Raw genomic sequence first — 23,800 nt, forward strand, 5'->3', positions numbered from 1 at the left:
GGAAGTTTCTTACATAGGGCGTAAGTAATGATCTCTTGGCAAAATGAGGCCCATGACATGCTTCTATTTTCTACCAGATAGGATGAGAAGTCTAGGACAAACTCTCTTCTGGTGAGATGACTTAGCAGAAGCTTATAATTCAGTGTCTGCACAGAATAGTTTGCATGCAGGGCCCAGGGCAAGACTGATGGTTGTGGATGTTGCCTATGACTGACATAATGACCAGAGAAGTAACAGGAGACACAGCACGTCTTCCCAATGTATACTCCACCTCCATTTCACGTACCTTTTCAATAAGATGGACAAAACTCTGCAGTCAGAGAGCTGTAGCGTCGGGAGGATAGCCCTGGGCCTCTACCAAAGACCCATATTTCTCAGAGATTTCCACTAGGGCACACACAGAAAACGCCTCTCCTAGTAATACCGACTTCTAGGAATTTCCAACCATATCACAGTCATACATCCAGGATTCCAACATACTTGATCCAGTCTAAGAATATTCATTCATTCATTCATTCATTCATTCATTCAAACTCAATCTTCCAGCCCCTACTCTGTACCGGGCAGGTGCTAGTCTCTCTTAACGTCCAGAGTCTGAATACCTGCCAACTCTACCTAGACCTGCCCACCACAAAACACACTTCCAGACAAATGCTCTGGCTTTTTTAAGTGATTTTTTTAACCCCAGGGAGAAAACCTCCATTTTAGAGTGATCTAAGGTCATTCACGAAAGGAAAAATTTCCTTCCATACACACTCAAAATGATTTCCAACCTCAACAATGGGGCATCTGAGGCCTACTGATCCAAGCATAAAGAAGAAAACAGATTCCTCCAGAATCCAGGGCAATATTAACAAAACTCCTGTGATCAAATCAAACGGCACACACAGGCTGCCCACAGGGCGGCCTTCATTGTCCGAGTCACCTCAGGGGTCAGCGCTGCATTCAGGGGTGGAAGAGGGCGTTTAGGTGACCCTCCAGACGGGGCTGGTGACTGGCAGCCGGAACAATGGATTAGGCATGGCAGAGGAACATACTGGAAAGTCTTATTGCTTTTGTGATTAAGAGATGGTGAACTCCCCAAGGAAATAAAAGCCTGGTCTTGAGATGAATGCATAGGCTAGCAGAGGATGGGGAGCTGGCCTCCCTGCTGTTTGGGGCTTTCTCTCTCTCTAGGACTTGGCTTACTACCCTCCCCAGCCCCACACTGTCTCCTGCAGAGGTAGGTGGAGGGGACCCAGTGGGGCTTTATAACGTTGACAAAGCAGCATCTGTTGATCTATGGGGTACCCAGATTCCATGTGGCTGGTGATGGGGTCCAGGATACTCTAGGCTGGCGCTTTAACTGGCTCAGGATAATTTGAGTTAATAGGCAGCTCTCTCTCTACCCAAATGAAAACAATTAATCTCTATTTCTGATGAGTACAGACAGGGTGCTCTTGGGGACACTTTAGCTGTCACATATTCACTGTGTGAATGGAGGGAGAAAAGGTGTGTTATTTGCTACTCAAAATGAAACCTACTTCTCTCAGGCCTAACCCCAGAGCCAGGGAAGGCCACCATAGACACTGCCTCATTTAGAGGCAGGGAAGACCTCCCTGGCCAGGCTGAGGTATATTAAAGAACAGCCAATAGGAGGGCATATTGCTGTGGAAAACTGTATGGATAGCTACAGTCCTGCTTCTCAAGGTTTAACGTGCCAACAAATAACCAGGGTAAAACACTGATTGTGGTTCACTGGGTCTTAGAGGCAGGGATGCTGAGATTCTGAGTTTGTATCAAACTCCCCAAGTTCCTGGCAATGTTGAGACTGCCAGTCCAGGGACTGCACTTTGAACAGTGAGTGCTGGACCACATCTGAGCTGGGTTTCACCTTACTGTTCCATACCTCAGAGTCAACAGTGAACATTTATTGAGCACTTTGCAAACCTTTCCCCAGTTTACTGACAAGGAACGTGAGACCTGACTGGGTTACTGAGTAGGTCACCTGATTAGGTTACCTCAGTTAGTGGGCTAGAATTCAAACCCAGGAAGCCTGATTTCAGATCACAGGCCCCTCACTGCCATACCATAATGCCTCTCAAACTCAGGATGAATTCAAGAAAAGGCATAAGAGCATTGCTATTGTATCAGAACCCCTAGGTGCTCCATTTGCCAAGGCTACTTGGAGTCACTTGGCACTCTTCCCCCACCATGGATAGCTTTCTCCACCAAAGTGCTGGTTCGGATGCAAGAAGTATATTCCCATTTCTGTTTTACCCATTCTCAAGCACCTCAGTGACCTCAGCATGGATGAGAGATTTGCCAGTGTTCCAAATGCATTCAGGCAAGAAATTAAATGAATTATTTGGTTTGGAAAACAAACAGCTGGTAGGAAATGCGTATTTTTTCCCAAATAAAGATTTCAAATGCTTGTCAGAGGCCTATCGATCCACTGGTAGGAAAGATGGCAGGCAAAGAGGGGTAATTTGTGAGCAATCAGATATATGTCCTTGTTACCACAAGCGAGTACAATGTTGTTGCCTGCAAGGCCACCACCTCTGTCAATAATGCATGAAGAGGAGATTTGCTGGGCAGGTCTGCTGCTACTGAGCTGCTACAGTAAATATGCATTTGGAGTCATCTGTAATTACGTAAAAGCCATGGTGCTGCTCTAACGCTGGGACCTTGAGAAATGACATTTAATGCTTGGTGGCTAGTACACAGGGAGAGGTATGGGCTCACCGTTCATTTCCTGGGCAATATTTCCAGGGTCAGAGCACAGAAGAGTAAGCTAATCCATGACACCAGGCTAGTTGACTTTCACAGATATATTAAAAAGAATTACAGGCCCCATTCAAATGATGAGTTCAATCTTGTCTGTCTCTTCCCCGCATTCTCCCAGGAGAAATGTGAACCTGGGAAGGATTCAGGAAGCAGATGAACTTCGATGAAAACTTTGGCTCCTTTGGCCTCACCAGAAATTGGGTACTAGAAGGAGATCATGTGTCAGGGTGGTTATTAAGAGAACAAAACGCACCCATTGGCAGTCAAATGGACTTGGGTTTGAATCTGAGCTTTACCAGTTACTAGCAATGTGTCTCGGGCAAGTCACATAACCAAAGCTCAGTTTCTGCATCTTAAATAAGGACAATGCCTCACAGGATGGTGAGGAGGATTATATAATGTATACAAAATACTTCACACAATGCCTGGGCCATGGTTAAGTGCTCAATAAACCACTGTTGCTATTCTTTGGTCATATGGGTTATGATAATGATTACTGTTACTAATAGGATAGGGAAGAGAAAAACATAGTGGCTCCAAAATGGTTAATTTAGTGTATGGCAGTGATTTTCAACCAGTGTGCCACAAGAATTTTTAAAACATGCAATACCTGATTATTTAGTCAGGGGCACTGACATCTTTTTCCTTAGATTGTCAAATAAAAATATGATGATAGCTTACACCCCAATAGCTGTATGGTGTGAATGCCCTGTCTGAAACCATAAATATATAGGTCATATAATAAAGTTGCATCTTATTGGTCACATGACATAAGAAGGTTGTGTCTGATTGGTTAATTCTTGGTACTAGAAACCCTTATATACAAGCATAGGCACTTGATTTTTTAAATGGTCACTTTGGAGCAAAAAGGGTACGTAATTAGAATTTTTTCAATCAAAATGATACCTATTTTTTTTTGTCAGATTGGCAAAAATATATACTTTTTGGTGTGCCACAGAATTTTAGTAATTAGTATATATGTGCTATGAGATGAAAAAGGTTGAAAATCGCTGGGGTATGGTCTCTTGAAGATGCATCTACATATAAACTGTGGATGAGGGTCATTTTAAAATGCAAACCAGTATATAACATCTCCTTGAATAGTAAGAATTTTTTGTTCAATTTTTCTAATGCAAGTTGCTATAAAGTGTTCAGAGCCTGAGAAAGAATCCTCACAGGGTTAAAATGTTGTACTTCATTTTATGTGAGTAATACACACCTTGAGTTACAATCCATAATGCGCTTCAGTTTAAAAGATAGCAAGTCATTTTCATGCATGACTGCACTTCGTTAAGGAGTGAAAATGGGCTGTTACTAAAATGTCAACACAATTGTCCCTCTTGAAGCTTAGTTTATCTTGGAGTAGTTTTACATTTTCAGCACTTCTTTTTGTTTGTTTCTCCAAGAGCATGAAAGTCCAGCCACGGTCAATTTTCTGAATTCAAAAGCGACATCCCTTCAGTCATTCTGAAGAAAATGACAAGTATTGGGGGTGACTGGAGTTTTGCTCCCCAAGAGTGAAAATTTGGGCCCCAATGCCTTCTGCAGTTCTTTGCATTTCACCCTGGAACACTTTAATTGCACTGCCTTTCAGTGGAAAATGCTCTCACGACCTAAATTCACAAACCAGAGAGAGTTTTCTAACAAGGAAAGGGCCTCAGAGTCACTGGGAAGGCTGCGTTTGATATTGAGGTTAATTGGAGAATGCAGGGATGCCACTGCTAATCCTTGCCTTGTTGCCTATCAGCAAAAGGGGCTAGTTTTCCTCTTTCTTTCTTCCTATGCCTGGGCATTTCCCCTTCCCCCATCTCCATCAGGAAGGGCATCATTCCACATTCCACCGGTATTAGGAAAAAGTAGCTTCTTAAGGGTTTGCACAGTCATTTCTCTAATCTTTCCCTTCTCCTTGAGGCATGAATAATTTTAATACTGCCAATCCCTAAAAATCTATTCTTTCTGCCTGTCTTTTCCCTCCTCCTACTATGCAGTGTAGAGTATCATTATCCAGCAGCCCTGATAAGAGGATAATGAAACAATCCCTTCTCAACCAGATCGTGTGGCTGTCAGACTAAAATGACACCACCCATACATCCTTGACATGCTACCCCAAGCTAATTGATGGCAAACAATGGCAACTGTCACCACTGCCCTAAGACAAAGAAAACATACTTGTGTCACCTGATGGGAGAGCTACCTAGCAACTGATAAACAAATCTGTTAGGGAGATGTTCTATTAAGGTAAGAGAGCGTACATCTCTGAAGAACATGCCTATTAACTTTGAGCTTAAGAGCAGTGCTGTTCACTGGGGAACAGAAATAAGTAAGGTAAAATGAGAATGTATTGATGTCTGCACAGTTACATGAATATTCAGGTTCTCTTACAAATAGATATTCCCACATGAGCTCCAAACTCCTCTGTAGTCTGTCCAATTACATTTCCACATCGGGCACCTGGATTTATAGCCAGGGAGGAAGTTATTAGTGTTTGAGGGGGGATACAGGCTTATATGCCTTTCTGGAATACACCTCCATACAACTAGAAGATAATGGCTGACGATATTCACATAGATGCCAAAGGTTACCAGCAAACATTCTGAAATACCAGGTGTAATTAACTTGTGTTAGGAAAAGCTCCTGAAACATCTGCATTTCAGAACAAAGACATTTTGTTACAATTCGAATGGCTTCCTCTGGCAGCTCTTTCAACTTCTCTGGGACCAACATTTTATGCAACCCTCATGGGTCTTTTTCCAGACAATGCATGCCAATCTAACCTCAAATCTCACACCTATTTTTCTTCCCTTTGCCTCTTAACCTAATCACTCTCAGAGAGTTATTAACACAGAATGTTAATGAAATAATTTGAACAGGCAAACAACTCAGACTACTCTGTGAGAAAGTCAGTATTTCCTTTGTCTGTTACTTTATCTTCCATATGAGGCAGAGTAGGAGAACATAATGAAGAAGATGAAGTAGGCAGGGCCAACAACTCCTGGAAGCTCTTATAGGAATCAGTCTCATCTCCTTCTTTAGAAATAAAATCCAATTTGGTAACAAAACCAAAAATTTTAGTAAAAAGTATTCAGTTCTCTAGCTCCTTATTATTCATCCCTTTGCTATCTCCCACCTGTGCCATGTTGACTGAAAACGTTGTTTCCTCCCTTGCAGATACTGTGGAGATAACCCCACCCACACCACTTCCACGTGACTTCTGAAAACATTCCACAGGGAAGGCTTCTTGGAAACAGATTTTTAGCACAACTAGTCACTCCAATGTTCAATGCAATATTCTCGTAGCCAACTCAAAGGCTCATGTACCAACACCGAACTCTGCTGAGGAATCTCTGTCTTTCCTATCTCTGTAGAATCAGCTAGCAACAGCCCTTCTGGGGAACCAAAGTCTGGAATGACCACCAGCCCTGGGCAAAATTGGAAAGCTGATGAAATTGGTTTTGTGACTCCAGAGAACCCCCTTTTCTCATTTTTCACACTTTGCCCACAAAGTGGACACTCTTTCCATTTTGCCTTTAGGTGCTCTGTGTTAGTTACCTCCTAGTTTATTCTCAAGGTTAACTCTAATAAATCATTCATGTGTTATCAAGAATTCATGCCCCTACATAGCCTTTCTCAAGGAATTCTTATTTGAAAACTTTCTCTACCTTGGAATGGAAGGCTCAGTCTTCAGTTATGTAAATTTCAAGCATCCTTGTTGCTGGCAGAACATGTATTTTGAGGAAGTAAGCATCTTTCCTGCTGGAATGTGACCAGATGGGTTCCTAAAGTTTGATATTTCAACTTTTTGCATTTCTCCTGGGCATCAATTTATGTCAACAAGAGGCCTGGCTTTTAGAAAACATATTCATTGATATTTAAGGCTTTGAAACTCCTCTTTTTAGGAAAAATAGACCTGGGTAGAATAAAACAAGGCCTGCTCCCTCTGACATCTCTGCAAGCCCTGGCATCATCATAACTGAACCAAGTCATGCCAGCCTCCGGGAAGCTTCTTCCTACGGGGGAATCACATTATCAGGACATACACCCATCCTACCATGGGCCTGGGCTGATTCTGTAGATATCTGTTTGCAGTGTGACAATTCTACCCATAATTCCATTTCAGAGCCACTACATTTGGGGTTCCATAGAAGGCCCCAGAGAGGAGTAGGAGTGCTAGATAATGGTCTTGATTCACCTGCTTTAAATATTGGGCCTTAGAGAAAAATCTCCAAAAACCCCAGGACTAGTAGACTACTACAGTATCTGATAAATCTGAACTATTAAGGGACTAAACAAACCTCTATGTATTGATAGACTTTTAAAACAAAATTTGATCAAACACATGGGAGCCACAAGCTTCCTTGATTTCACTCTGTCACTGACAAATGTCCCAGATGTAATTATAAAACAGTGATCAGGAAACAAATATTTTAGGCTTTGTAGGCAAGAGGCAATGTTCTCAATTCTTTGACCAACTGTTCTCATCTAAAGGCTAGTAGTCTTTTTTACATTAAAAAATCTTAAAACCATCCTCTCAGGCCATGCAAAAACAAAGGCAGGCAGGTTCGAGGGGCAATACATTGTCTGCTGTGTATTAACTATTAAGAACCATCATGAAAAGACTAGGGGGCTGTTTCTAAAATTTGGCAACTAAATTTGAAGTAAGTAAAAAGTCAAGAATAGTTTCTTGACACCTTAGCATGTACTTTGAGGTAAACAACATGGCCTGGAAGAGTCAATGACATCAGGAAGGACACTAAGACCTCAGCAAGGCCAGGACAATGACTGGACAACTAACCATATTGGTCAAGGCCATTCACCCTATTTTTTCATTCCTCCATCTACCTCACGCTCATGGATTCATCACTGTTGAATAAGTTAATTTTTCAGCCTGGCATACTGGTACTCTGTATGACCAGCCTGAGTATACTTCAACTCTTCCTGGCAACAGAAAAACTGTCGAATTTATAGATCTGAAGATAGGTCTTGAATATGGGAGCTCTGAGTCCTCATCTTGACTTGAATTCTTATGGAAAGGAATGCTGTATCTCAGGACAGCTACTTCTGAACTCCAAGTACTGGCACTCAGTGCTGAAAGGAAGGAGTAGAAGGGGCTCTAGTCCCTGTCTTAGGCATCCACTTGGTTCATGAGTAATTCTCTAAGCTTTTAAGCAGAGAGGAAGGAAAAAAAGAAAAGAGGATTGATTGAGCACATCCCAGCTTGCAGGGGTGTACGGGATTATTATATGTGATGCCACTTAATCCTTACAGCAGTCCTAGGGAATCAATATTCTTACCACTGTTTTATAGATGAGGAAAAGTAACTTCCTTACACTAAACATCTAGTGAGTGAAAAGCCAGGATTGGAGCTAATGACTGCATGCTGTCTCTATAAAATAAAACCATAGAAACCATACCAATCTTTAAATATGGAAAACCTAGCCCTGGCCGGTTTGGCTCAGTGTATAGAGCGTCAGCCTGTGGACTGAAGGGTCCTAGGTTTGATTCCAGTCAAGGGCATGTACCTTGGTTGTGGGCACATCCCCAGTAGGGAGTGTGCAGGAGTGAGCTGATCGATGTTTCTAACTCTCTATTCCCCTCCCTTCCTCTCTGTAAAAAAAATCAATAAAATATATTTAAAAAGTAATAATAAATAAATATGGAAACCCTAATATCTATCTAAAGCTAATATATACTTTGTGAATTTGGAGGCATTGCCACCAAGTGATGTTGTGGTTGTTTTTCTTTAGAGACCTACATAATTCCTTAATTTAAAAAATGCTAAATGAACTACTGGGTAAATTACTGAAATAAAAAACATGAAGAACTATATTTTAGTTCTAATTTATTCACTCAATGATGTCGATTAAATTCCCAATTTCTTCATGCTTCCATTTTCCTCCCATTTTTTTCTTTTAAGTGGTAGTAGTGGGTAGGGTACTATATCTAACCCAGCCGTGGGCAAACTACGGCCCACGGGCCGGATCCGGCCCGTTCGGCTGTTCTATCCGGCCTGCGGAGCCGAAAGAGCGGAGGCTTCTCTTGCTCTCCCCTCCGCTCCTTCACCAGCAGCAGTGTTAACATGTATTAGTTCACACAAACACTCCATCCATGCTTTAGTTCCGGCCCTCCGGTCCAGTTTAAGAACCCATTGTGGCCCTCGAGTCAAAAAGTTTGCCCACCCCTGAACCCCTCTTATCCATAGGTGATATGCTCCAAAAACCCCAAACGGATTCTTGAGACCACTTAGAGCAGCGGTTCTCAACCTGTGGGTCGCAACCCCTTTGGGGATCAAATGACCCTTTCACAGGGGTCGCCTAAGACCATCGGAAAACACATATATAATTACATATTGTTTTTTGTGATTAATCACTATGCTTTAATTATGTTCAATTTGTAACAATGAAATTGGGAGTCACCACAACATGAGGAACTGTATTAAAGGGTCGCGGCATTAGGAAGGTTGAGAAGCACTGACTTAGAGTATCAAACCCTATGCATACTATGTTTTATCATACGCATACATATCTATTAAAAATTTTAATTTATAAATTACATAAAGTAAGAGGTTAACAGTATCTAATAGAACAATTACAACAATATAGTGTAATAAAAATTACATTAATGTTGTCTCTCTCAAAATATCTTATTGTGCTGTATTCAGCTTTTCATTTAAAGGAAGCACTTTGAGGCTTCTGCTGGCAAATCTGAATTGCAAGCATCACTAGTCTTTGCTTTGGGGCATTATGTAAAATAAAGGTAACACAAACACTGTAATACATGGCTACTAAGTGACGAGTGGGTGGGGAGTGTATACAGTGTGGATATCCTGGGAAAAGGGATGATTCACGTCCTGGGTGGGATGGAGCCAGACAGCGTGAGATTTCATCACTCTACTCGGAATGGCATGCCCTTTAAAACTTACGAATTGTTTCTGAAATTTTTAATTTAATATTTTCGGACTGCCATTGAACACAGGTAACTGAAATGGCAGAAAACAAAACTGCAAATAATGTAATTTGTGGTACCTGTTCCCTATCTGCTTTACAGAACTATAATATGTATTTTTCTAGAGTTTGGATAAAAGCAACAATGATAATAGCTAATAGGTACTGGACAGTTACTATGTGCTAAGCAGTGTTCTAAGCACTCTGTGTGTCATTCAATCAGACAACCAATCTTATTGAGAGGAAAATAAATTTGAGTAAAAGGAATAAGTACCATTTCTATTTGTAAATATTCCATTTAAATACAGGTTGGCTATGCAGATAGTCAGAGGGATGGCATAAAGCATGGCCAATATATGACTTAAGAACAGAGACATTAAATGCTGCCCACCATTACTTTTTTATGTACTGTAGTACCTTAGTACACTTCACAACGATGGACCCTAGATCGCTCCTTGACCAGTGGCAGAGGCAGGTGTTGCACTGCATTGTTCCTGAAGTGCATCCACCTCTCACAAAACTTGCTAAGCACACTGTGCCTTTTCCTATGCATGCTGATAAGCATTTATCCCCCTTTCTTTTCAATAGTGATTAGGTTCCCTTTCTGCCATCTCTCCTACAAGACACAAATAGGACTTTTACTAAATCCCCAGGGAAAGGTTCCAAGGGAGATGATAAACCCCTGACTTAGGACATAGTTACACGTCAACAGACCTCTAGGGTGAGCTGGCGGGTAGTCAGAGCAGAGGCCAGACCTGAGCAGTTACCTTCCCTGGGAGAACAGGACCGGAGCCCAGAAGCAAAGCCCAGGTGGCAACTAGAAATGGTGGCACGAAAGTGATGCCAGAGCAGCCTTGAAATTCAGGCAGGAAAACTCAGATAAGCCACCAAGGAGGCAGTTATAACTGCTGATGAATCAGTGCCTGCTGTCCAAGCAGCCTTAATTGTTCCAGGCACTCAGGGCACCGGAACAGGCCAGTCATTCTTTGACAATATGAGGAAGACACTGTAAGAGCCAGTGATCAGAAACAGCGCTCTGGTCCCCTGGAATGAGTCAATCCCACAATAACCTTCTCTTCAGCACCTGCAACGTGCTCTCTTATTACCATTAATAGTAAAACATAAAAAATCTAATTCAGTAACGTCCTTCATTTTAACGTTTTATACTCTTCTTCTCATTTATTTTCAGCGCTCACACATGTATAAAAAAATAATATTTGCTATGATTACAAACACCCTGAAAATACCCACTTTCTATGTTCTTTACTCTTCACCTGAAAGAGACATAACTGCTTATCTCTCTTTCCTTGGAAGGTAATTCAGTTGAAGCAGAAAGTCAGAACTTTGGGCCCAGAAGTTTGGTCCATGACTTCCTAATCACAGAAGGTTTTAGTTCCTCATTTGAGAAATTCTGTCCTGATTCTCTGTCTTGCCACCCATCTTTTTCCTAAAACCTGCTTGGGGTCCATACAAAACAAGGTAGATCCAACCTTTCCTTTTCACACCCCATTTTAGTGCCTGCAGAATAACATAAAATGAGGGAAAAAAGAAATAATAGTAAAAAGACAATCCTAACTTTGCCCTAAGGAAATAAAACTACAGTTGCCCAGTGTCACTATTTTCCTCTCCTCCTCAAAAGTTGTGGAATTGGTTTTATTCACCCACAATAATATTTTTACAGCAAAAACTTGTACATATTGTAAAACTGAATAACTCAGCTTAATCTTGTATGAAAACTAACATGAATATAAAGGAATATGTAGAAAATTGAAGCACCAAATTAAGCAGCTTTCAAACATAAAAAGTCATTAACATGAGCAGCATACATACAATGCCCCGTGCTGGCTGGGAATAGGAATTTTAATTTTCTTCAGTTGGGTGGTTATAAGATTTCACTCTTAATCAAAATATGTGCAGTGCCACTAGAGTACTGGTGGGAAGACATGCTTACTATCCATCTATAGTTTTTCTATAGCGAGGAATAGAAATATATCCTATAGGGAAACTCTTCTTTGCTTTTTCACTACTTGATTTAGTTTTATTATCTTTGTAATTATTTATTTTAAGTACCAGAATGGTGTTATTCCATTTATCATTGTATATACATACAGCAGATCAACCACAGCCTTAAATTGTCTTGTGGACAGATTTCCATCACATTGTTTTTAGATAAAAATTTTGCTCCAATTTGTAAATTCTTTTAAATTTTAATTTTATTGAAGTATGAAAGACATTTGAAGTATAAAATTGTGAGACATTTAAAATGTACATCATGGTGATGTGACATACATATCCACTGTGAAAGGACTCCCCCCTCCCAAAATCTGGTTAATTAGGAGTAATTCTTATTGTAACTCCTATCAGTCAAAATTAAGATCGTGTTTTGCTAGAAGTCACATTCCTACATTTTATGATCCGGAGCAATGGTTTTCAAAGTGTGGTTCATTGATTGGCAGCACCCCATGACATCTGAGAACTTGCTAGAAACATGTAGCAGTAATTCAAATTCTTCAGACTCACTCAGACCTACTGACTCAGAAACTCTGGGGGTGAGGAACAGCAATCTGTATTTTCACGGGTTTGCCAGGTGAGTTAATACACACTAAAGGACTGGCTCAGGATCAGGGAGGGCCGAATCTGTAGATTTAACTATCAGTTTCTACAAAAGTGAAAAATGAGGCTTGTTCCTATGCTCATTGATTCTGCAATCCAACTATAGTAGGTGGATAAACCACAGATGCAAGAGATGTTACATGAACAATACAGGATTCTGACAGCAGTTCAAGGCAACATCAGAAAGATGTTGTTGCCAAATGTTTCCCTATAAATCGCTTCTGTTGCCCCATTCTACCACCTTCTGTCCACCACCAGTTTCAAGCTGTTCTGTCCCTTTTTCACCCTTGGTAAATTTCAAACAAAGCCAAAATTTTGAAGTAATAACTGTTGCATGTTTTATAATGCTCTATGACCATTTATATAGATTATGGACATTTATATAGATTTTGTTATTTGATCTTCAACAATTCTCCTATAAAGTTTAACCAATTGGGAAATTTGTGTGCCAATTAAGAACATTCTAATGAAGCCCCTAAATTAATAACCACTTTTTGAGAGTAGATTATATGAGGCGGTTTTATAGAAAATTATTTCTAACCCCTACAACTCTGCAAGTTGTCCCAAGATAGCAAATATATTAACTTAAGAATGTAGAAAATGTTTTAAAACATATCCCATGAAATTACATTAAAATGAAACATTAACTATTTCACAAAGTACGTTAAATCCTGTATAAATTTAATATGGTGCTATTTATTACAAAAAGTGATGCTATTGTAATAGAGAAGCCTTCATTTCTCAGTAATGAGGGGGGAGAGAAGGGAACGACAATATATGACTTCAAAAGTTCCTGCTCTAAAAATGTATTTATTTTCATTCTACAATTCCCTATAATATATGAATATAACACCTTTTCCCCCTGAAAGATCTAAAGTTACATTCAGAATTGGGATAATTCAATAGCTCTAAAAACATGGTAATTATTTCAAAACCCAATAGAAGTGGTACCAATAAAATTCCCTCATTCTTGCAGATCTCCTTGTTCCAGCTGCATTAACTCCTCACTTGATGATGGTGTTCTGTGAATCTCAAACATCTCAACCACACTGGTCTCTACGAGATCTTCATGGCTAAGACCATTTTCAAAGCTTATGTTGTACTGAGCCTCTAGTACAGTTTTGATCTGGAGGGAACAGTAACTTTTGTGATCACTCACCAGACAGATCTTCCATACAGCGTTCTTTGATAGTGAACGGACTCTCTGTCAGGACCAGGCACTGGCCCAGGCTGTCCATGATATTGCAGACTAACTGTAGGCTTATCTGCTTCATCCCTTCATTCAGGGAGCTGATGAGAATATCTACAAGGCATTAAACCTTAAAAGTGGCATTCACACCTCAATCTACTGGCTATGATATTACTCCCTTGGATGATCAGACAATCACCTGAATTTACAGGCTGGCCAAGACAGTACTATCTGAGGTACAGCACTTTTGAACAAAAGGACAGACAATATAAGTGAGCCCTGATTGAGAACTGTCCAGACTTCCTGTTAGATCACTAAATCGCTCTCAGGTTAGCCGAGGAGCTGGCCTGGGGAGCCCCGGGATTTCCAAGTAGATAAATAAACACCTCGCTTTTAAAATCACCTTCAGTAGGGCCTCAAGTGATATTTGGCTGCTTTAGCCTAGGGTACTATTTTCTCCCACAGAAATAAAAGTCTTTTCAGGCATTCCTTTCCAGTCAAACTCCAACTTGTCAACTGAAAGGTTTGTTTCAATAAGGGAAGCCAACATGTTAAGAGACTCGCAAGAGCTGTACGTGTCAGAACTGCCATCTTCCCTGTTCATTTTCATGCTCTGCCAACTACCCCTCTCCCAGAGTCTCACAAATCCTTTTCTGCTACCCACTAAAAGTTTCCATTTCAAAATCATGACTTCTACAAAACATGAGTCCTCAATGGTAGCTTCAAAAAAATCATGGTGCTCCTTGCTAAACTACTTCTGATCCTATGCCCATATATACTGAACAGGTGTCCATCAAAATATTTTTATTGTAAATCAATTTGCTAGCACTTAAAAGTCTAAGTGCTTGACAATCATTAAATAAATATTTTCTCAATTTTGTATAACAGAATGTAAAGGGAATGACTCCAAGTACTTTTGCCACTAAGCCAAGTCTTAATCTTTGTCAAATTGCCCTAACACTTCAGATTTTACATGTAACTAATTGATAAACAGTTTCCTTTTCCTTTGGCATCTCTCACTGTTTGGCTTCTTTCCACAGATCTTTAGCACAGGTTTGAAACTGGTGTGAACACGTGCTCCTGGCAAGTGGATTTTTAGAACTTTAAAAGGAAGAAGAAAGGCTTAAAATTATTGTGTTTTTTTAGTTTTTCTTCCTGCCTTGTTTTGTTCTGTTTGTTGCCTACATAGGAAAACAGAAGGCATATCCAGTTTTTTAAAAGAAAAGGCAAGAAGAAAGAAAGTAAAATAGAACCTGAGGGAAGCAGGAATAAAAAAAGAAATAGGGAAGATAAACTTTCACAGTTATAAGCTTACTCAAGGAGTACAATTCCAGGATAAAGGAAGATGGCCACATGCCTGTTTCAAATGCCTGTCCCCATAGTTGCAGAAAATTCAAATCAATCTGAATATACTCTGTTGATACTGTGGTAACTGAGACTCTTTGCCAATTATGGCACCTCACCCACATGAGCTGGAGGCTCAAAGTTAAGAGCTCAAAATCTTTTTTGAGGCCCAAAGGAGAAACAGACTCATGTACACAGAGGAGACTGGTGGTTGCTGGGGAGGTGGGTAGGGAGGGGGGACTGGGAGTAAGAGGTGAAGGGATTAAGAAGTACAAATTGGCAGTTACAAAACTGTCACAGGGATGTAAAGTACAGCATAGGGAATAGAGTCAATAATATTGTGATAACTATGCTTGGTGCAGGTTGAGTACTGGAAATATCAGGGGACCATTTTTGCAAAGTATATGATTGTCTAACTACTATGCTGTATACCTGAAATCAATACAAAATAATATTGAAAGTAAACTGCAATTGTAAAATAACTATAATAATTTTTTAAATGTATCATGTGCAAAGAGAGGAATTATTTAGAATGACAAAGCCATTTTAAACTAAATCTCTTAAAAATTTTAAAGACACTACCAGAAATATAAAAATACACACCAAGACAAAGGTGACTCCTAAGTTTTGAAAATGAGCCACACAGATGTATGCTACACACAGCAAAGACAGAGATCTCATTGCTTTCCAAATCCATTTCCAAGAGATTTAAATGAACAAGACTATCCCATCATCAGAAAATATATTAGATGTTGGGCCATTTTGCAATTGGTTTGGGTTAGATTTGACTCTTAACTGTTGTGTTTCAGGTCTTTAGTAAAATCATGAATTTATAGACTGTAGAATTAGAGGGCCCTGGCCAATAGCTCAGTTGGTTGGCGTTGTCCCGTAGACCAAAAGGTTGCAGGTTTGATTCCCGGTCTTGGCTCATATGGGAGGCAACTGATAGATGATTCTCTCTCTCTTTTCCCCTCTCTCTAAAAAAAAATCAATAAAAACATATCTTTGGGTGAGGATTAAAAAAAATAGTGCTATATTGGCTGTTTTAAACTGATTGTTAATGTGCTAAAATAAATGTTCATATATCAAATATGTGGCAAATCAAACAGACATGTGTACAAACAAAAGCTGGTCAAGCTAGTCACGCTTTTTTCATGTATATATCTAATACAAAATATTTATGTGTGCTGAAAACATTGTACATTGACATATTTCATGTGTATATATGTACCTGTACCACAAACCTCTGTAAGATTTGTTCAGCCCTTCAGATAAGGTTTAATCCCATGTCCCAGGTTCTCAAAACGCAGCTGTGTTGGTCTCCGAGAGTAAGTAGCCAAAATAACTGATAAAGGGCCACTGACTCTTGGTGTCTTGATGACTGACCTTCTTGAAACACTGTATTTGCTTAATGCCCTTTCCCCTGCCTTTGGACCAACTGAGAACTGTAGAGTTTATCAAGTTACACAAGCATGTCTTTCTCTTATTCCACTGTTATGCATCAGTAAATTCTTAATTCTTTATGGCTTATTAGAACATTTAAAAAGAAAAAAAAGTCTGCTGCCAAAACCTGGCCCTGGAATCAGATGGGGGTGGGAGTGAGATTTGTAATCCACAGACAATAGAAAATTCTCATTGCCTGAAATGTGGAGCCGGTGGGACATTTACTATCAGAGTCACAGCATGACAATAAGGGCTTTCCAAACATGAGGATGCTAATCAGTTATGTTTGCAGGGGTACATCATCACTATGAGAGTGAAAGATGCATAAAAATCCAAGTTAAGAAAGTAAATGGGAAAAAAAAGCTTTCTTATTGCAAATTAATCCTTTCTTATTTTTCACTACACACATGACATTTTCCAAATATGGAGTCATCTATTATTCAAACCCAGGCAGAAGGATATGGGTCTGGGGGTCTGGGAATGCCATTCTATCTCCCCCCACCCCTGCAATGGTTAACAAACAATAATGGACATTCTTATAAGTTGGTTTACTGGTATGCTATTTTTCTTAGAAACCTGGGGCTTCCTTTTAAAATGCAAAGAAGACAATGACTGTTCCATTAAGAAATCTGTTATCTGCTTAAGGGGGAAGCATTTCCTTTGAGTCTATATCAGTTAATAAATTTGAGATACTTGGGAAGGTTGGGTGCATTGAACTTTTGGCAGAAACCCAGAACTAAAAGAGTTAATGCATTATTTTACTTTGTTTATTAATGAGAAAAAAGTCTGCTGCCAAACTGTGCTCAGAATTCAGACGGGACAGTATGGAGGGTGACAATTTGTAGTCCACTGATAAAGCAAAATACAGACGATATTAGAAGAATTTCTTTCATGTGAGCATTCCCTTTAACCAGAGTGAAGGTGCCTAGAGAAAATCAGTTGATGTGGTTGGGCCTGCCTTTGCTGTCATTACCTGGATAGAGTTCGGGCCCAGGCCCCGGGGAGCATCCCACTGCCCCATCAGTGGCAGCATCTTGTGGGGACGTGGCTGACTGCAGGGGCTGCACGGTGAGGCAATCTGTGAGCAAGTCAGGATGGAGCTCTGCACTGGACCGCAACTAAGAAAAGGAGAAAACAGAAGACAGATGGAAAGGAAAGCTGTTACTTGGGATACTGTCCTAGAATGGCATCATGCCCTAAGGTTCAATGCAATTTAATCCACAAATATTTATCAAGCAACAACTATGGGCTTAAGAGAGTCAATAAAAGGGTCAGTTTTTTAATCCTCATAACACCTGGCAGGTGCTTCAGGAAAAATAGTGTGGCTAGAGGCAGATTTGACCTTAGTCCTGTTATTTTGACTTCTGAGAACTCAACTGCCTATTATATTTCCTTGTATTTGCTCTGTATCTTATCAGAACTTGTAGCGATAACAGAACAAACTCAAGTATATTTAGTCCAGATTGGAAAGTGCTTTTAAAATACAGAGATATCACTATGAAAATATCTTGGAGATAATTCAGAAATGTCCATTGAGATTTGGTGCCTATAGATATTACATGACAGGAAAATACACAAGTTAAATTTTAAAATATTATGGAACATGGTTAAAAGAAAACCAATGTCATTAACAGAAACAGAATCCCAACAGTAAGTTACATAACAAAAAACATTTAGATGGTCATTTTATCACAATAACAAAATAAAGTCTTTATTTATTAGAGTACAAAAAAATCAAATCATAAGAATGTTAGAATAAAATCTAGGTGAAAAGTTACCTGATCTCTTTATGAAAAAGAATTCTGTAAATATAATTTGAATAGGAAAAAATCACAACGTGAGATTGTTACATAAAAATATCTTCTGCTTATATAAAAATACAATATCTTAAAAACCTAGCAATGTATTTGTTACAGATATTGCAAGTAGTTACCGTCTCCAGTGTTTAAAGGAAATACATAAGTTAATATTGTCTTTATCAAGACAAAACTAAACCTTCAGACCCAGGCTGGAGTATACTTATTCATCCAACAAATATTTATTGTCAGACACACCTCTAGACTCGAGGAATCCCATGTTAGGGAAAGTATACTCCAGAGTGGAATAATAGTGCAGATAAGAAAGACAGTGAGGAGGGAGGAGGGATGGCAATTTTAGAAAGGAAATCAGGGAAAACCTCTTGGACATGACACTTGCAAAAAGCTTTGAAAGAAGCGAGGGAGTGAGCCATACAGACATAAAGAGAGGAAGAACCTGTCTGCCTTGTGGTGTGCCTGGATTATCTGAGGAACAGTAAGGCTGGAGTGGTGTGAGCCTGGGGCCTAGAGAAGAGAAACAGAAGATGAACCAGAGATGTAGTGGGGAGAGGGAGTATGTTTAGTGTCCCTCTCATCCTCCTTCCCAGATTAGACAACCAGGAAAGGTCCTTCCAGATCAGTTAAAGCTCTTAAATCATCTCTGGTCTAAGAATTACCTAATGATTAAGGTGGGAGGCACACAGCAGAATCTCCTGGGTGGGGACTGCCTCACCACGCAGCCTTGGCATAAACATAAGACTTTAAATAGGCAAAACAGAATGACAATAAACATTAAAAAAACATACAGCACACTTAAAAGAAATGCAATATTAAAGTTTTTTAACTTATTAAGTTAATAAAACCTTTAAAAAAGTAGCGGTAGCTAAGGTACAGTGAGAGAGGCATTCTTTTTTTAAATTTGTTTATTATTAAAAGTATTTCAGATGTCCCTCCTTCGCCCCCCCCACCCATTGACCTCCTCCATCTTAAACAATGTAGAAGTATACATTGGTACAAACTTTCTAGATGGTATCTCACAATATTTTTCCAAAACCCATAATTTAAACCATTTGATCATAAAATTTGACTTAAGGATATACCGAGAAGAAAGGTGAAGGAATATTTATACACAATATTCCAATGATATAGAGTGTTATTTATAGCAATAAAAATTTAGATAATGTTACTTAAATGTCCACAATTAGGGCCAATAAATGAACTTATTATCAATTTGATGGGATATTATGTAACCACTAAAATGATGCTCATGATGATAAAAGCAAAATACAAAATTATATAGACAAAATAACAATGACATAAAAACACATAGACAAAAAAACACTGTAAGAAAATGTAATCTAATATTAAAACTGATGTTTGCTCCTACTGTCATTATCATGAATTTATTTCCTCTGTTTTGTTTTGTTTTTAAATACTTTCCTCTGCTTCCAAATTCTCTGCATTCCAACGACTTGTTGGAGGCTGGTGTTAAACCAATTCAAGAGTGTCAATCGGGTGTATCTTTTCCAAACTTTCCATGTAATGATGTCAGATTGATAGCTTGAAATTGATCATGGTAAGAATATATATACCATAGAAACTGGCAAATGCTAGAAACTGTGGCTTTTTTTATATAGAGAGCTGGTTAAACACTTCCATCATGCCAGCAAAAATGACTCTGATCAGAAAAAAACACACACACAGGCCGAAACCGGTTTGGCTCAGTGGATAGAGCGTCGGCCTGCGGACTAAAAGGTCCCAGGTTCGATTCCGGTCAAGGGCATGTACCTGGGTTGCGGGCACTTCCCCAGTGGGAAATGTGCAGGAGGCAGCTGATCGATGTTTCTCTCTCATCGATGTTTCTAACTCTCTATCTCTCTCCCTTCCTCTCTGTAAAAAATCAATAAAAATATATATATATATATAAAACAAACAAAAAACCACACACACACAGAACATCAGCAAAGTTACTATTTAGAGAGCAATATTTCTTGGATCTCAAAAGCTTCATAAAGAGACAAACATATGCCCAGGTCTTAGTCCAAGAATATGACCCTAATTATAGGGGAGAAGCATTTAACACACGGAGTGAATGAGACATAATTCTATTATCATTTCCTCAGCTTTGCCTCACTGGAATCTCTGACCAAGACTGTCTGAGTTTCTGCCTAGCCCTCTCAGGGCCTTTGGAAAGTATGTTTGTTATTTTGGTACTAACCTAACACATGCTGTGTAAGGAACACTGGAAAAAAATCAAGGCTAAGAATGAGTTCTGGTGATCACTTTTAATTTATCTTCCTTTGTTAACATGTGATCTGGGGCCCACATGTTCTGCTAAGCACATACATGATGTCTCTCTGCTTTCTATTACCAGCTACTCTAGGGTTTTGCAGTTATCAGTATGGATGAGGTCTTTCCAAGGAATTTCTTGGCCAGGGTTCCTCCTGGAGTCAAAGGCAGGCATTTCTTCCTCAGTTTCAACAAGTATTCTTGTTTTCCAAGAGTGTGATTCCATCTGACTCTGTGGTGAGAGTTAATTTGGTTTTCTCTGGGATTAGGCATGGTTCTAGAAACTGCTTCTTAAATTGAACAAGCCTTGAGGACCTTGTGCAAAATTGCCAAGGGAGAGCACTATGCATAGAAATGCAGTAATGAAATGATATGTAAGTTTATGGTCCTTCTTGCCCTCCCTCCCAGATCAGACGACCAGCAAAGGCCCTTCCAGATCATTTCGGGCTCTTAAACATTCCAGGAATGCCTCATGGGTGAGGCAGGAGGCACACAGCAGAATCTTCTGGGAGGGATGTCTTTCAATAAAATATGGTTTCATCTTTGGAGTAAGAAACTCAACTATGGATATGAAACAAATTATAAAATGTGTATTTCAAACACATCTCCTTAGCTGCTAGGAATATTAAAAAAAGACAAAGGAAAATTTTTCAATGGGAGATGGTCTCTCACTGCGGTTCTCAGAACTGGCCATGCACCTGCAGGCCCCGTGGAGTTGCTGACTCAGGGGGCCTGGGGTGGACTTCAAACAAGTTCTCAGGCCACGATGAGGCTGCTTGTCGAGGGATTGCGCTTACAGAAACATCAGGCTCTAAGAATCCTGAGGAGAGCTAATTTTTTTTTTTTGTTATGAAGAGAGAAAACAAATTGTGAAAATAGGAAATTATAAAAAACCAACTGTCTTTAACACACGAACTTTATGTAACCGTTTCTTATTACGTCTCTCTTCAGACTTCAAAATAATAAATGGTTCCATGAGATGCATGTCTTAAAATCAATTTGGATATTTTCTTTCACAGGGATAAGAAGGGTTAAAAAATTCAATCCAGTTTAATACATGATCTTGGAGAGACACTTTTTTTTATGGAACCTTTACTGCTCTTTATGGAAAGAAGTGAAAGTGGAGCCCACTGATTATCTAGTTTAAAGGGCTGCTGTGTTGGACAACATCAGGGACCTTTATTTGCGTTGTAATCCATGTGAATGGTGCCCCTGGAGTTCCAACTCGGCTGCCCTAACCATACCCTATTCATTCCAGAGTAGCACTGTCCTTCCTTATCTTTCTCATTCATTCATCGAACAAATCTTTCTTGGGCCTCAACCATATGCCTGGCATATGCCGGGCACTGTTCCAGAAGGTTCAAATATATCAGCAATCAAAACAAAGATACTGAGTATATGTTCTGAAGGACGGAGTAAACAGTAACAAATTAACTAAACAAGTAAATTGTATAGAAGTTGGTAAGTGCTATGGGGGGAAAAAAAAGAAAAAATAGAGAAGAACTAGGTGGGATTGGAAATGTTGGGGAGAGTGGAGGCCTGGTTAAGAAAATATATTCAAGCAAAGACTTGAAGGAATTGAGGAAATTAAGTGCATATCAAGGAGGAACTGCAAGGAGGCCTGGGTGGCTGAAGTGGGGTGTGAGAAAGAGAAACACAGGAAATGAGGTCTGAAAGGTGGGGTGGGGGGTCATGCAGGACCCCACAGCCTTCAATTAGCACTTTGGCTTTAGTGTTAGTGCAGCAGGGAACTCTTTCTTGTAAGGTCTCCACCATTTGCTTCTTGGGAGACTCATCTCATCCCGTTACTACCCACAGCCATAGAGGCACTTTGCCTCCCCTTCTCTGAGAGCCCACAATGAGCTGTGAGGTATGGACACACTGAGGTTAGTCCTGTGTCAACTTGGCTGGACTGCATTACCCAGTGTTTGATTGGGTAATTGGGTAGTTACTGTGAAGGAATTCTGTAGATGGAGTTGACATCCAGAGCCAGTTGACTTTAAGTAAAGGAGATTATCTTCTAGAATCTGGGAGGGACTCATCCAACCTGTGAAAGGCCTCAAGAGCAAAAAACCTACGGTTTCCCTCAAAATGAAATTCCTCCTCTGGACTGCAGCATCAGCTCCTGCCAGAGTTCCCTCCCTACAGATTTCTTACTCACTGACCCCCACAGTCACATAAGCCAATTTCTTTCTTTGAAATCAATTAATTTATCTCTCTTTCCCTCTCCCCCAAGCTGGTTCTCTGGAAAATCCTGATACAGGATGCACTTTGAAAGGCAATACCATAGGATGAGTATTTCAGGTCAGGAAAAAAAGACCATTATGCACATAAATCCCACAGCAAAGGGCTGGATGTGCACAGTCACCACGACACACACTTAAAGACTGCACTTCAATTCAGTAACCTTATACAAAATCCCTACCGTGTGCTCAATTCCAGGTGTCTCATAACAGCAACCCTAGGAGGTGCATACTGTTGTGGTTTCCAATGTAGAGATGAAAAGCTAGAATGATGCAGCCAGCCAAGGTCAGGCTTGGATTTGGGTGTGTCAACCCAAAGTCACGCTCCCTGAGTGTGTTATACTGGCTAAAGGAAGAACCCATCCCAATATTCTCCTTTCCCAACACACACACACACACACACACACACACACACACACACACACACACACACCCTTTCCTCTTAGGACATTTTTGTACTTTAGCCGTAAACCCATCAGTTGATCTTGGTCTAATTGGAAAAAGAGCAAAGGCCCCCGACATCCTCTGGAAATGTTCCCAGTATATCTCATTACCACTGTGCAGGCCCTGACACCATGTCCTTTAGGGGAAGGGGTATCTGTAGGAGCAAAGAGGGAGAAACAGAATGGACCACTGCTGTTTGGTGGCCACTGTTCCTCCTCTCCCCACTCCCAGGGCTTTGTCAGCTGGTTTGGTCCTGGGCCAATAACATGAATACCAGCAGTTGAGAAAAATAAAGCATGGCACACATTGTTCCTTAACATCTACACATAACCACAAACACAGGTGGCCCCAGGACACCTGACATGATATGATCTTGACTCAGGGGCATCTCTGACTGCAGCACCCCTCCCCAAGAGGGGATACGTCACTTCATCTCTTCTGATTCTCTAATTCCCTGCTTCTCCCTTGGATCTTCCTCCTCCTCCCTCCCCCATCTCTGGAAGCTGAGCCAGACCAAGTGGGATGGCACACTTCTCTGTGCTCCCCCATGGGTTTGACGTGGGGTCAGCAAGGGCCTCTGTGAGGAGAGGATATTATGGGCTGAGACCTGAATGAAGAGAGAGAACAAGCCATGCAGCCAGAGCATTTTATGCAGATGGAGCACAAAAGGGGAAATCTAAGGCAGGAACAAGCTGGTGGCTTCTAAGAACACTTACCTGAGAGGGTGAGCAA

At 40.2% G+C, this 23,800-nt stretch overlaps 1 protein-coding gene across 2 annotated transcripts in view; it reads right to left on the reverse strand.

Annotated features, from left to right (window-relative positions):
• Nucleotides 1–23,800, reverse strand: part of GLIS3 (GLIS family zinc finger 3) — a 451,227-nt gene that overhangs the window by 49,718 nt on the left and 377,709 nt on the right. For both annotated transcript variants that reach the window (XM_036331014.1, XM_036331015.1), the window contains one exon: nucleotides 17,270–17,414. In XM_036331014.1, coding sequence (XP_036186907.1) covers nucleotides 17,270–17,414 — 145 coding nt within the window. The remainder of the gene's footprint in view (nucleotides 1–17,269; nucleotides 17,415–23,800) is intronic.

Source organism: Myotis myotis, unplaced genomic scaffold (assembly GCF_014108235.1).
Source record: "Myotis myotis isolate mMyoMyo1 unplaced genomic scaffold, mMyoMyo1.p scaffold_m19_p_12, whole genome shotgun sequence".
NCBI lineage: Eukaryota > Metazoa > Chordata > Mammalia > Chiroptera > Vespertilionidae > Myotis > Myotis myotis.